General features: G+C 50.0%; 1 protein-coding gene across 3 annotated transcripts in view; it reads right to left on the bottom strand.

The window, feature by feature from the left end:
* Positions 1–12,942, bottom strand: part of B3GAT1 (beta-1,3-glucuronyltransferase 1) — a 71,369-nt gene that overhangs the window by 14,946 nt on the left and 43,481 nt on the right. For all 3 annotated transcript variants that reach the window (XM_067564314.1, XM_067564306.1, XM_067564323.1), the window contains 2 exons: positions 5,273–5,395; positions 1,122–1,630 (listed from right to left, as the gene is read on the bottom strand). In XM_067564314.1, coding sequence (XP_067420415.1) covers positions 1,122–1,630; positions 5,273–5,276 — 513 coding nt within the window. In that variant the 5' untranslated portion in view covers positions 5,277–5,395. The remainder of the gene's footprint in view (positions 1–1,121; positions 1,631–5,272; positions 5,396–12,942) is intronic.

Raw genomic sequence — 12,942 nt, forward strand, 5'->3', positions numbered from 1 at the left:
TATGAGGACTTTGGTGGGATGTAAGAGGCACACAGAACTTGGGCTGGTGCTCTGAACAAGGGGGAACGTCACCCCTATGGACTAAGAGAGCATACTGCAGTCTGACAAGGGAAAGCATCTTTCAAAACGCCAGCAGAGCGATGTGCAAGGACTCCTGCACAGCTCTCTAGGAAGGGGTATTTATAGGCTGGTCACAGGCAGTGAAAGCCATTCCCAAAATGAATGGGAATGGAGACACCACTCAAACTAGACCTGGAGCGCAACTGCCAGTTGTTTGAAAGCTTCTGTTTCAACACAGCTCATGGTTCCCAGGCCTGGACTCGAACCACACGCCCATCCTCCAGCCCTTACTCATGAGAATAGTCCCCTGGCTTCAGCTCAACCACTTGCACGAGTAAAGGTTGCAGTGCATTCTTGTGGCTCCCTTTCTTCTCCCAGAGTTTAAAATGTCACCAACATCCCTTGGATCTCGCTGCAACAAACCCATTACTCCTCCTTCATTTGCTGAAGCCATTCGTTCCACAGCTGCCCTTACCTTGCATAGCTACCTTCCAGCCCTACAAGCATCTACAACACAGAGATTGCTTTAAGGACATTAGCGGGCATATTACAGCCATCCAGACCTGTGTCACACATGCACACTCATCTATGCTTAGGCCCAGAGAAACCAGTGAAGGTTTCACACTGGATGCATTTCCAGACAGTACTAATGAAGCAAGACGCAACTGTAGCACATGCTTCTACAGCTTTCCAAAATGGAGAAAGGGGACTGGAGGAGCCAACCAGATGGCTGTACCCTGAACAGCCAAGATGTGGCCAGGGAGGCTTCCATTTAAGACAGGGCCTGATCCTGCCAGAAGATGACATTCCTTTAAGGGTGTGTTTTATTTAAACTAAGTGGCAATAGCCGGCCCTGGGCTCAGGAGAGCACATAACTGTGTTACCTGCTGGCTGGAATAGCCTCACTGATCCTTCGCGCCTTGTCACTCTGCGTTGTTATGGATGTTCCTGGGCTTAGCTTCTGGGGACCCACACGGCGGCCTGTGAGCTCAGGCTGATTTGCCGGCAGCAGGGATTGAGGGGAGCAAAACTCGACTGAGCAGGCCCTGCCTGCATCTTACCTCCTCAAAGAGCTCCAGGCTGTAGGTGTTGTCATCGTCGGCGAAGTAAACAATCCCAGGCTGGCTGTTGTTTTTGTTAAAGGTCTCTCTCAGCCACCGCAGGGCCAGGTTCCTCTGCATGGTTCCGCGGGGGATCCGGGGGTCCCGCATGTCTCCCCGCAGTTTGTAGTTGCGGGGCGTCTCCACGTTGAGGTGGGTGTAGTTCAGCCCTGTGTCCCGCAGCAGCCGGGTGACGAGAGGAGTGCGCCGCTGAGAGTCCTCCACCAGGATCCAGTGCAGGTTGGGCACATGTAAGAGGGTGTTGGCCAGGCGCGTCAGCTCCGCCTTTTGCACTGGCCGACTGTAGGTGGGGGTGATGACGTGGATGGTGGGGAGGGTGTCCGACCATGGGGGCGGGCGGGTGTAAACGTACTCTGTCCTCACCACCTCCACGATGTCGCGGTCTGACAGGCAGTACTCCTTGGAATCTGAGCCTTGTGCCAGATCACGCCTGGAATCGCCACCATCATCTGCACAAGGGCATGAGAGAAAGAGAGTGCATGCAGTCAGTCTTCTAACAGCCTCCTCGCCACCAGTCCCTCTGCAAAGCCAGCAGGCAGCTTGCTAGCAGGGGAAGGTCACCCTCTTGCTCTGAGAGCAAAGGAGACAAGCTGGAAAACAGAGGCCTTTTGCAGGAAACAAGAACCCACAAGAAAGAGATTCCAGCTGGTGAACTACCCACCCGAGCAAAGTTCTGACAGCTCCAGGCTAGCAGGGGGGAACTGCTCAGATTGCAACGCTTGAAGGGCCCAAAGAAAGGACAACTGAGCGTGACGTATGGGTGTAGAATAATAGAGACTCTGACACTGACAGCACCTCCCACCCCAAAGGATCCCGAAGTGCTTTGCATTCCATGCCCCACGGAGCGGCTCCTGCCGCAGGGGCAGGATGCTGCAGCTGTGCGCCAAGGCATAGCAACAGCTCAGGACAGCCTGGGAAGAACACCGTAACCAGTGGGAGCTGCAGAGACAATTATGGGTGAGCAGAACGGGGTTAGCTACAGTTGGGATTTGGCCACGGTAACATTTATTCCCCATTTATGGGGTGCTCCTTAAATCCAGGTTCTGAGAAGAGATACTGAGATGCAGTCACCTATTCACAAGTGTTCAGGTGGCTCTGACTAACCTCCCAGGAGGGCCTAGGGTCTTTTGAGGCCATTAATCTTATTTGGCTGTTGCAAAGTCCTGGTCAGTAATATGGATGGGATATCTACAGGACATTACAGATACGAGCAATAACACCACGACACTTGCAACAGTCCAACAAGTACAGGTGACCAGGACTTCAGAATCACCTGCCAAGAATTTCACTCTACATTGGCTAAGACACGGTAAACCCTCACATGGAGGCTTAGCTGAATTCGATTAGTATTTTTTTTTTTTTTTTAATAATTTTGACAGATGTTAAAAATAAACATTGATTCTATTTTTTTCTATTTAAAGTTTCAAGTTGCGGGGATCAGAATAATTATTTAACAACAGTAGATGTCGGGATTCAAAATGGCAAAGCTTTATAACCATTAAAATACAATATGGTCAACATCACATGTCAAACTACAAAGTAAATATCCTTAAATCAAACTCTAATAATTTCTCAAGCAGCATTTTTCTTACTTTGCCCATCTGTAAATTTCTATTATTGTGGATGGAAACATTTTGTCTGTTTGTGTGTGTGTGTACAACGAAATGAACATTTACCAATTAAAAAAAAAAAAAAAATCTTTCCAAGCCTACTCATGTGTTTGCCATTTTCAGGGCATTGCAGCCCTGACATCTGTACCGTTAAAAACATAATCTATAATTACACTAGGAGTGATAAAAATTAATAAGAGATATCAATGCTTATGGTCCAGGATATAAGCCAACCATTGTCTGCAAGGCATGTTATAATTGTCTGTATGGGGTTTTGATGCTTTCCAATAGTGCTAGTTGCAGAGGACGAAGGATACAGTAGATGGACCATAAGGTCCGGACCTACTAGAACAATTCCTACATTCTTGGCATATCCTTCTATGGATTAACCCATTAACCTGGATGTTGGGGTTAACACCACAAGTGCGTGACTTAAGACCCAACATGACAAGCTGCTGAGCATCTCCAGCTCCAGTGGAAATGTATGGGTGGATAGGGTGCTCAGCACCTACCAGGATCAGGCCCTTTCGAAGATAAACTGCATCCACTTTGCACAGCCAGCAGCCTGGAAATGTGAAAATGTACACACCCTGAAACAACTGTATTTGTATTTTGTAAATGTATTTGCTAGCAGAGAGGCAGAACATAATTAGCCAGAATGCAACCTGGCCAGGACACGTGGGATGATTAGTTATCACCTGTGGGTCATGACCTTAGCTTTAAATCCTCTGGCACTTTTCCTCCTCACACTCCATGCTGTCCAACACTGATGTGCTCTTCTCTGGCACCTCCCATTCAAGTCTCTCAAAGATGCTTTACAAATATGAATGGATTTATCCTGACAACACCTCTCTCAGGCAGGCCACTTTCTTCATCCCCATTTTATAGTTGGGGGAAACTGAGGCACAGAGCATGGAAGCATTTTGCTCAGGGTGTCTCAGTGAGTCAGAAGTTGAGCTGGGAATAGGAGCCATTCCCAGTCCTCTACCATGACCTCAAGGCCACCCTTCTACCTTGCAGGTCACACTGTTCATTCACAGAAGTGTCTCTTACTGTTCAGGGCACTGAGCTGAGCCAGGAGGGGTGGGGAAACAGGGCACCATTTTCCTTTAGTAGCATCAACACACTCGCCTTTCAGTTCCAGTATTCCCCGCTTTGTTGCACTGGACTCAAGGGGTGAGCTCTTGCTCACTTGAACCTCTCATGGTGGGGAGAACTGGAACTTCTCCCCTCAGGTCTGGCCTGAGCCACTTCTGTGACAGAGTCACACGGGGGGGCCTTCTCCAGTTCATCTAAGAGAGGAGGTGAAGCCACTCAAAAGGTCTTTGAGCTGCTGGCAGATTTAAATAGCACAGACTACCGGTAGAGAGTAAGGCAAAGCCACAGCAAAGAGAGGGGGAGAAGGGGGCCTGGAGGACACTGAGCACAGAGGCAAGGGAAAGAGAGTTTAGAGCATGGGCAAGAGATGGGGAAACAGAGCTTAGCTTCCTCCCTAAAATGTACCAGTGCTCCTCCCCAGGATGGAAGCCAAGGGTCCAGCAAAAAGGCAAACAGGAGACACTGGCAAGCGTGTTGGCTGAGGCGGCATCTTCCTGACGCTGCTTGTGCTCCTTGGACATTGCTGCGCCTCTGAAAACTGAGCAAAAATCCACCACCTGAGAACCAGCCACCCACAGCTGATCTCGGTTACTCCAGACCAGAGCTCCACTTCACAGGTTTGGGAACTGGGTAATTCAGAGCCTACCTCCCTCCTGAAATTCTACTCCAGATGGTGAGACGAGCAGGGAGTCCTGAGCACCCTCTCCCCAGACCTGTGCACCTCCGCCTGAGGCCCTCGGCTCAGGAATGCACTACCCAGCCTACCCCTTCAAGTCCACTGCCCTTTACCCACGCTGCTGGCTTACTATGAGCAGAAAACACAGTCACGGGGCAATGATCCACATCCTCACTCAAGGCGCTATCGTATGGACTCTATATTTATGACCACAGGAGCTATCCACTTCCCATCGGTCAAGTCCCCGCTTCCAAGCCACAGGATCTGAAGCTTAGCAAGAGTCCTCCAAGCTCTGGGCTTTCCCTGTAGCAGAAGAGGGGAGGCTGCTGCCTGAGCATGGGCCATAAGTGGAGATGAGCATGGTTGTCATGAAAGCGATGGAATGAGACATGGGGATGGGGCATGGGGTGATCGGTTTCTCTCACCCTTGTGCACTGCAAGCAGTGGAGCAATGGTGCTCTGGTGCCAGACGGTGATTAACAGCGTCCAGGGCAGAACTATCAGCACGATAGCCAGGATGTCTCTTCTCTTCGGCATCTCCAAGACTGACTGGACCCACAGCTCCTCATTACCTGACAGCGAAAACCCCAGAGACAGAACAGCAGAGCACATGGAGAACAGAAATAAATGGGCAAGAAAGAACCAGGACAGAGAGAGAGCAGCAAAAGCGACACAGCTCGCAGGTCTTACCAGTGCTCACAACCCACCCATTGCAGAAGCAGGTTCGGAGATCCAGCCGCGGTACAGGCTGGAGGCTACGCAGGGGGCGCTTTCACAAGGCGTTGCAGGAGCCACTGGTGGAAGCTTCAGGGACCCCTCAGGAAGGAAGCCTGCAAGCACAAAGCAAAGGAGAATAGGCAGAGAGAAGCTCCGGGAACAGCTGCCTCTCAGGGACCCATCCTGGTGCTAACACACCCTCCCTGGAAGGAAGGAGCCTGAGGAGCTGCCAGGGAGGCAGAGAAGGCTTTGCATTCCCAGTGGTGCTCCAGAGCAGCCAAAGAAGCACCGGCTTGCAAGAAGACAGCGTAGTGCATTTGAGAGATGGGTACCTGGGCAAGAGCTCGCGGGCCGTGTGCATGGATCTCAGAACACACCCAGCACACAGCACCTGCCATTGTGACCTGCGCTCATCTCTTGTTCCCCTGCAGGGACCCTACAGCAGTACACCAGCCTCCAGGAGCTGTAACCAGCCACCTCACGTTCCGCTTTGTTACTGGCAAACTCTAAACGGCCAAAGCAGCAGGGCCAGGTCAGTGAGAAAAAGGCCAGCCTTCCCCTCCCCCACATAGTAACTGTTCCCAGCATTGCACAGAAGAAAGGAGAAATCCAGGAGTACTCTAGGCAGTGGGAGTCACTAGCCAGTTTGGAGGGGACAATAACTAGCCCCTTCCATCTTCAGAGTATCTCCTGTCACCAACTAAGCCTCAGGAGCCCCCTCCGAGGTGCTATTCCCATTGCACAGGCAGGGAAGCAGAGACCCGGAATGATTAAGTGACTTGCCCAACATGAAACCAATGGTAGAGGCAGGCTCAGAACACAGGAGCTGGCTCCCAGTCCTGTGTTCTGGCCACTAGTTTGCGCTATGCTGCGCTAGATGGAGGGCTCTTCAAAGTATCCAGTGCTGCCCCTATCTGATGTGAGATCTTTGCTCAGATGCTATTGGGGAGGTTGCTACAATGACATGGTTTACTCTGCACTCCTCGTGTCACTATAACAACCTCAGTGCAAATCTAACCCTTCCCACTCCCAATTCTGCCCTCTAGACGAAGCTATTCCGCGGCCTCCAGTCTCCTGCAAACTTGTTCTGCATTCATTTCTTCCCTCTCTGAACTGACAGGACTGGAGTATATTAAACTGCCACACTGGCTTAGTCTTATTCAATAGAAGCACACACAAGTTTTAAGCAGACTGTATTTTATCTGGGTGTTATCTTGGCAAGCAGTGTACAGCACTTAGCCAGCACACGCAAGGTGGACAGTTTGCAAACACAAAGCAGTTTAGTGCACTCACTCCCTGGGGGGAATGCATTAGCCAGCCACAAAAACCCCTGCATTGCAGGTGAAACGGGTCACCCAGGGAATACCCTGGCCAAGGCGGGAAAGGATCTGATACAGGATGAGTTGCACTGGGCTCAGGAAAATATCGGCTGCCTATATAGCAAAACCTCTGGCTAGCCTGTCTTTCTCCTTCATTGTTGTACTCTGGAGCCCTCACTTTGCCCACCTTTTAGGTGGAAGGGGAGCCCTCTGTGTCCCCCCACCACCCACACACACACACCCACCCACCCACCCACACACACACACACACCCACACACCCACACACACAGATTAGGATATCTACAGATGCTTGTATGCAAGCCATAAACAACACATCGATAGAGTTCTCTTTGGTGGGATACCTGCACACTAGGAACTGACCCACAAAACTTCACTGGAGTTGATCATCATGCTACATCATCCCACCTTGGCACTAAAATGCTGCAGCTCAGCAGGACTGTAAGGAGCCCTAAGATATAAAACTAGGTTTCATCCAGCTTTCCTCCAAAAGGTGAGAGGAGAATAAATTCTTCCCTTTCAATAGCATAATTTATCCAAGCACCTCAAAAGTGCTTCATAAACATTAACGAACGGAGCTTCACAACACCTGGTGCTCTAGAGAAGCACTATTACCACCATTTTATAAATGGGGTAACCGAGGCACATAGCATAGCAGACAGCCAGACAGCATAGCAGTTAAGAGATTTGCCCAAGGTCACACAACAAGTCAGTAACAGAGCTATAAATAGCCCCACTGTCCAGCTCCTTGCTTTAACTACTGGACAACACACAGGAAATAAAAATAATTGGCTATCAAGTCCTGATGAGTCCAGGTTTCTTTATTGGGGAGAACTGGGAGGAGAGGAGCGGAGTTGGGAACGTCACTGAAAGACGTTTTGTTTGAGGTTTTGACATTTGGCAGACATGGCTTGTAAAACACAATCTAAAAATAAAGGTAGCAATAAAGCCTCTTGCTCATTAATTACTCTGTAAGCCATTACTGCCTAAACCCCCTAACTTTAACGGTGGCTATTATTAGAATTGTGAAGCTAATTACTGTGCAGTTATTAAGAAGAACAGGATGGGCATGCTCTCTTTTAAAGGACCCAGATCAAATGCATAGTAATAAGCACATGGGGGTTTAATCAGAGCTGCCAGCTTTAACCTTAGACTTTGCTGAAGTGTGGAATCGGGGACGGGCAACTTGGTACTACAACGATCCCACGAGGGTGTGTAATGGAGCAAGAGGAAATGGGCTACCCAGGCTTGAGCTGCTGTACCAGGATGCATGAAGCAAAGGCCAAATCAAATCAAGGATTAGAGCTAAGTCAAATGATTCAAATGATCTATTACCCACCACTTCCTGCTCTGCTGTCCAGCAGAAAAACACACTCAACCCCGATAGCTAAACAGCTACCCCTTACCCCAATGGGCCAGAAGTCTGTCGTGTTGAACCAGCAGCGGCCCAAGATCGGTGGTGAGGTTTTACATCATCTCCTCTATAAACCTGAACACTCACCTGAAACAACTGGTTGCACCACAACGAGGAGCGAACGAACACCCCCTTACTTATAACGGCCCTGATTCAGCAAAGCACATACTTAAGTCTACACTGTTCACCAAAGCAGTTAAGTCCATGCTTAAAGTATCATGCTGTGCTGATATGGGGCCCAGCAAGCAGTGCCTTAAGCCACAGGTAAAGCCCATTGATTTCATCGCACCCACTTCCAGAGTAACATCACACCACATGAAGAAGGGATCCCTGGCCTTGAGCAAAATGATAAGACACGGCACAGACCTATTTAGAGAACATGATAATATCGTGACAGTGCTAATCCCCACCACTTTGTCCTTGGCTGTCTGTTATAGCCCATCACCTAGCTAGAGATTGTCCAATTCAATTTGATGCGCTCAGGGCAGGGATCGTATCTTCCGTCTTGTCCATAAAATAGCCTGAGCACTATTAGCACTATGTAAAGAGTTGTAATTCTTTGCCCTTTGCCCCTGGAAAAGAGGGCACCACGCCTCTCTCGCATCCCAGATAAAACGGCCGTGGGGATCTCTGCCTACCTGCTCTCGTGTGGTCCACATCACAAAACCCACCCAGCTGGCCGTGAATGTCTGGACTCTGCTCAGGAGGGGTTCCATGCTGGATTAGCAGAGGGTTCTGCAAGTCAGGACTGAGGCGCTCCAGCTGAGTTGGGAAAAGGAGCCCAGGACTGGAATAGCAGGAGAGGCCTGTTGGCCAGGGATGAAGTAGATCAGAGCTGTGCTGGGAGCCCAGGACTAGAGTAGTGGGGTGGAATTGCAGCTCAGAATTGAGGTACCATGTCTGAGCCATGGAGAGGGACCGAGGCTGGAATCGCAGAGGGACAGAGAGCGGAGGAGCAGCCCCAGGGCTGTGCTGGGAGCCCAGAAATAGACTATTCGGGGGTGCTGCAGGTGGAGACTGCGGTCCTTTGGGTATGTGGGGCCACATGTTGGACGCTCTATCTGGCTTAGCTTCTGGGAATAGCTTCTGCACGCCGGCCAGAAGGGCCGCCAGAGGGATGGGGGCGAGGGGCAAAGTCCTCATCCCCAGGGAACCAAGGCCTCTGGGGTACTGCAGACGGGAAATCCCAGGTTGCCCCTCAGAATCCAGGCAGCCTTTTTAACCACTCCTTGTTGCTCTCCAGCAGAGCTGGGATTTGGCTAGAAAGCAATAAGGAACTGGGCTGGAGCACTGCCCGCGCTGGATCAGCGGGGCTCAGAGGAGAGTCCCCCTCTCTCCCACCTTGCTGACTGTTATCCTGCAGTGCCACTGCGGCTCCTACAGTGGAAGCAGCACCTCTCCTGTCCAGGAGCCCATCAATCCTGACATCATTTGAGGAACAACAACTGCGCTTTGGTGATACGTTCTCTTGATTTTATTTTAGTTTATTTAATGAGTTTTAATTAGATTTATAAAATGGATACCAAGGCAATAAGCAAGTGGGTCAAGAATCATAAAAGGCGTGGGTGGATATCAGGCAGTCATGCTAAAAGCCTGACGAGCTCCCCTTAATTAGCCTTTGGTTCTCACAACTGTTGTATTCATTCTGGGGTAGGGGAAGTGGATAGAGCAGTGAATGGGGACTCAGGGAACCTAGAGTCTATTCCTAGCTTTGCCACTGGCCCACTGGATGACCTTGGGCAAGTCTCTTCATCTCTGCGTCTCAGTTCTCCCATCTGCAAAACTGGGATAATGACCTCCTTTGTAACGTGCTCTGAGATCCGTGTATGAGAAGTGCTATTTTTGTTATACAGATTTACCCAAGCCAGGATCACTGCTGGCATCTTGCACTGTATTATTGAGACTGACCCCCAGCTAAGATCCAGCAGCTGAAAACTCACTGTGCCTTTCCTGTGAGACAAGCCTTGCACAGAACCAACAGAGCAGGAGACGTATGGAGACTCAACCGAGTAGTTACTGCTGAGCCAGCGCTTGCTGCTGGCTGAATGTGTGCTACTGGCTTGGCTCTGGCGGAGGTGCTAGAGACTCCCACTCTGACAAGATGCCAGGACCTCAGCAAGTCACCAGAGGGGGGAGCATGGAGGGACTATGGGACACAGAGGAGCAACAGCCTTTCCCCAACTTCCCCCAGTGAAGAAGTGATACTGAACTCTCTGCCTCCCCCAGCAGTGGGCAAGCTAGATCACAGAATCCTTCCTTCTTCTTGTTGGGTTACAAGGATAACAGATGATCCCAGGAGCTACCGCCCACTCTAAAGACACTGGGTGCTATGAGCGGATCAGCAGGAGATGAGGGCTGCACCCAGAGCGCCACATTCCCCAGTTTGATCTCCCAGAGGGCTCTGCATTATGTTCTCAATTATAGACGTGGAGATGAAATTCCTCACCTCCCACACAGCCTTGCCATTTGACTCGGTGCTGGGAGAGGCAGAGGGAACTCTGCAGGGCCTGTTTCACTGCTCAGCAATCAATCAGAGCCATTTGAACATCTCCCACACACACACGCCTTTTCCTACTGTGAACATCAGCTGGAAAACATCCTACTAATTCAATGCGCAAGCCCTTGGTTCTGAGGTGTCAGCACTTATTTTTAATTACTGAAACCAGAAGGAAAAGGAGTCCTGCTCTATTTTAAAAATTATTAATAACCCAATTCTAATACAATATTTAAAAGAAAAAAGCATGAAACCATGCAGCACTGAGAATAGTGAGAAACCTCTCTCTCCCCTACTGTGAGGAGGGGACAGACAGAGGGACAGGACAGGTAGGGCAGATTAACACTGTAGGAGAGTAAAGAGTTAAACGCTGGACAAATGACCAGGCCTAAGGTACATGAATGGATTTATGGCACAGGCAAATCTTGCTTTTGTTACATTGGTGGAATTTTAGCTAGAGTCTGTTATCTCTTTTCTCTCCCTTCCCTCCTAGCCATTTGCATAAGGAATGAGACTAACAAATAACTATTCTCCCTTCTGTTCAAGGTCTTTGGTGGGAATGCAGCATTATCTTCTTTCCTTCACTTGCACACAGTATATTTTAAAGAATGTCAGTAAGTTTCAAGGTAATGTGCCTGCGCTCTGTGCAATAATCCTGTAAACAACAAACTGGGGCGGGTATAATTGTATTCATCATGTAGTTATTAATATTTATTTTGTCAGTGTTAATGTAACCAAATAAGGGTCTATGGGGAGTTGCTGGAAATGTATACATTTACATACTGTTATGGATAAAAGAATTGTAAAGTAACCCCCTCGTCGCTCACTCCTGGCGTGGAGGTGGAACGAGCAGGCTATAAAGGGTTCCATCTCCCCAATCCGCCCTCGGGACAACCTGTTTGATTATTTCTAACAAACAGCACTTTGCATTTATCTCTAGTGCCTTCATCCCCGAGGATGCCAGAGCTGTGTCACAGACTTTGGCAAGATTTTTCCAAGAGAGATTAGTGACATTCAGTTGCCAACCTGGAATCCCTGAGAAGAAGCCAGATTTTCAAAAGGCAGGCAGCTTGGCAATTCCTGAACACTCAGGACCTTTTAAGGGGTGTCAGGCTGGGCATTGAAGAACCGAGGCTCCCAGAGTCAAGTCACTTTTGAAAACGTTGGGCTTTATATGCAGATACCACAGAAACGTGGCAGCATCTGGAGGACAGCTGGAGAGCTGTTAACCACACACCCAGCCGCTCAGGACAGGAAGCAAAGAACTGAAAGTGCCGGTGACATTCTGAGAGGCAGAATGTCCCACAACAAGCACATTGTCAATCAACCAACAACTAGAACCCAAACGTTTGCGTCCTCCTCATGCAGCTGGAGACACGGGATTTTGAATGGCCACCATGTCTGAGCGACACCAACCCCAGTGTGAAAGCACCACCAGATGCCATGCTGGGGGCATTGTACCAGCCCCGCTTCCGAGGAACGAGTGGTGCCTGCTGAGGCACAAATACCATTTCCTGCCGTCTGGCCGGGATCGAGGGACACACTGAAGTCAGGAGAACAGCAGAATACCCAACAGGCAGTTGGTCCCCTGCCAATGCCCATCAGAGTGTATGGCCAGCGTGGATCCCTGGCTCACATGCCCATTGGATGGTTTCTTTAAAGGTATGGCTCATTTTCTAAGCCCTGCTCAGTCTGGGGGCAGAGGAGGATAAAGAGAGCCAGGCTGTGACCTCTGTACAAATCACTAATGGGACCAAGGATTAGCATCGATTTTTTTAAATGCCATGGCAAAGGGAGGGGGTAAAAAAAAAAAAAACCAAACACCCAACAATAACTCAGCAACATGCAGTGTGATCAATCCCAGCTTGCAGCCCCACAGTCCATTAGTGCAACCATAAAATCACCCACCCTTCCTGGAAACAAGGGGGCAGGGAGGTCATTTCAAACCGCCTCCCAATTCCATTTTCCCTCACTAACTGCCAGAGCTGCCTGCGGCCAGGATTCAACATTGCCTCCTGGCCACAGTGGGGCTGGTGAAAGGAGGTGATCAGTGCCCACTGCACAGCAAGTCTGGTCTCTCCTCACCCCTTTCTCCATGCTGGTTGTGATGGACCCCACCTCCCTGGGAACCAGTGGGATTCCAAAGTGCAGGGAGGGGGACATGACACACGGAGCCCACACAGGGGGTCCATGCCTCCGCACACCAAGAAGCCATGCTACACAAAACCTCCCTCTGCAACCCTGGCAGCAAGGTTTAGGGAACCAAGTCAGGCGGTTTCCCCCACCCACGTAGGGCCACATCAGCAGCAGCAGCTCCTTTTACAGTCTGAAGCAGAGTGACTCCTTTGTCATTCTGGGCCCCCCGCCCCCGTAAACCCCCTTGTGCCCAGCATGGCTATTCAAACTTGGCTCAG

This window comes from Emydura macquarii, unplaced genomic scaffold, assembly GCF_026122565.2.
Source record: "Emydura macquarii macquarii isolate MOO-44397 ecotype Brisbane River unplaced genomic scaffold, CSIRO-AGI_Emac_v2 contig_312, whole genome shotgun sequence".
NCBI classification, from domain to species: domain Eukaryota; kingdom Metazoa; phylum Chordata; order Testudines; family Chelidae; genus Emydura; species Emydura macquarii.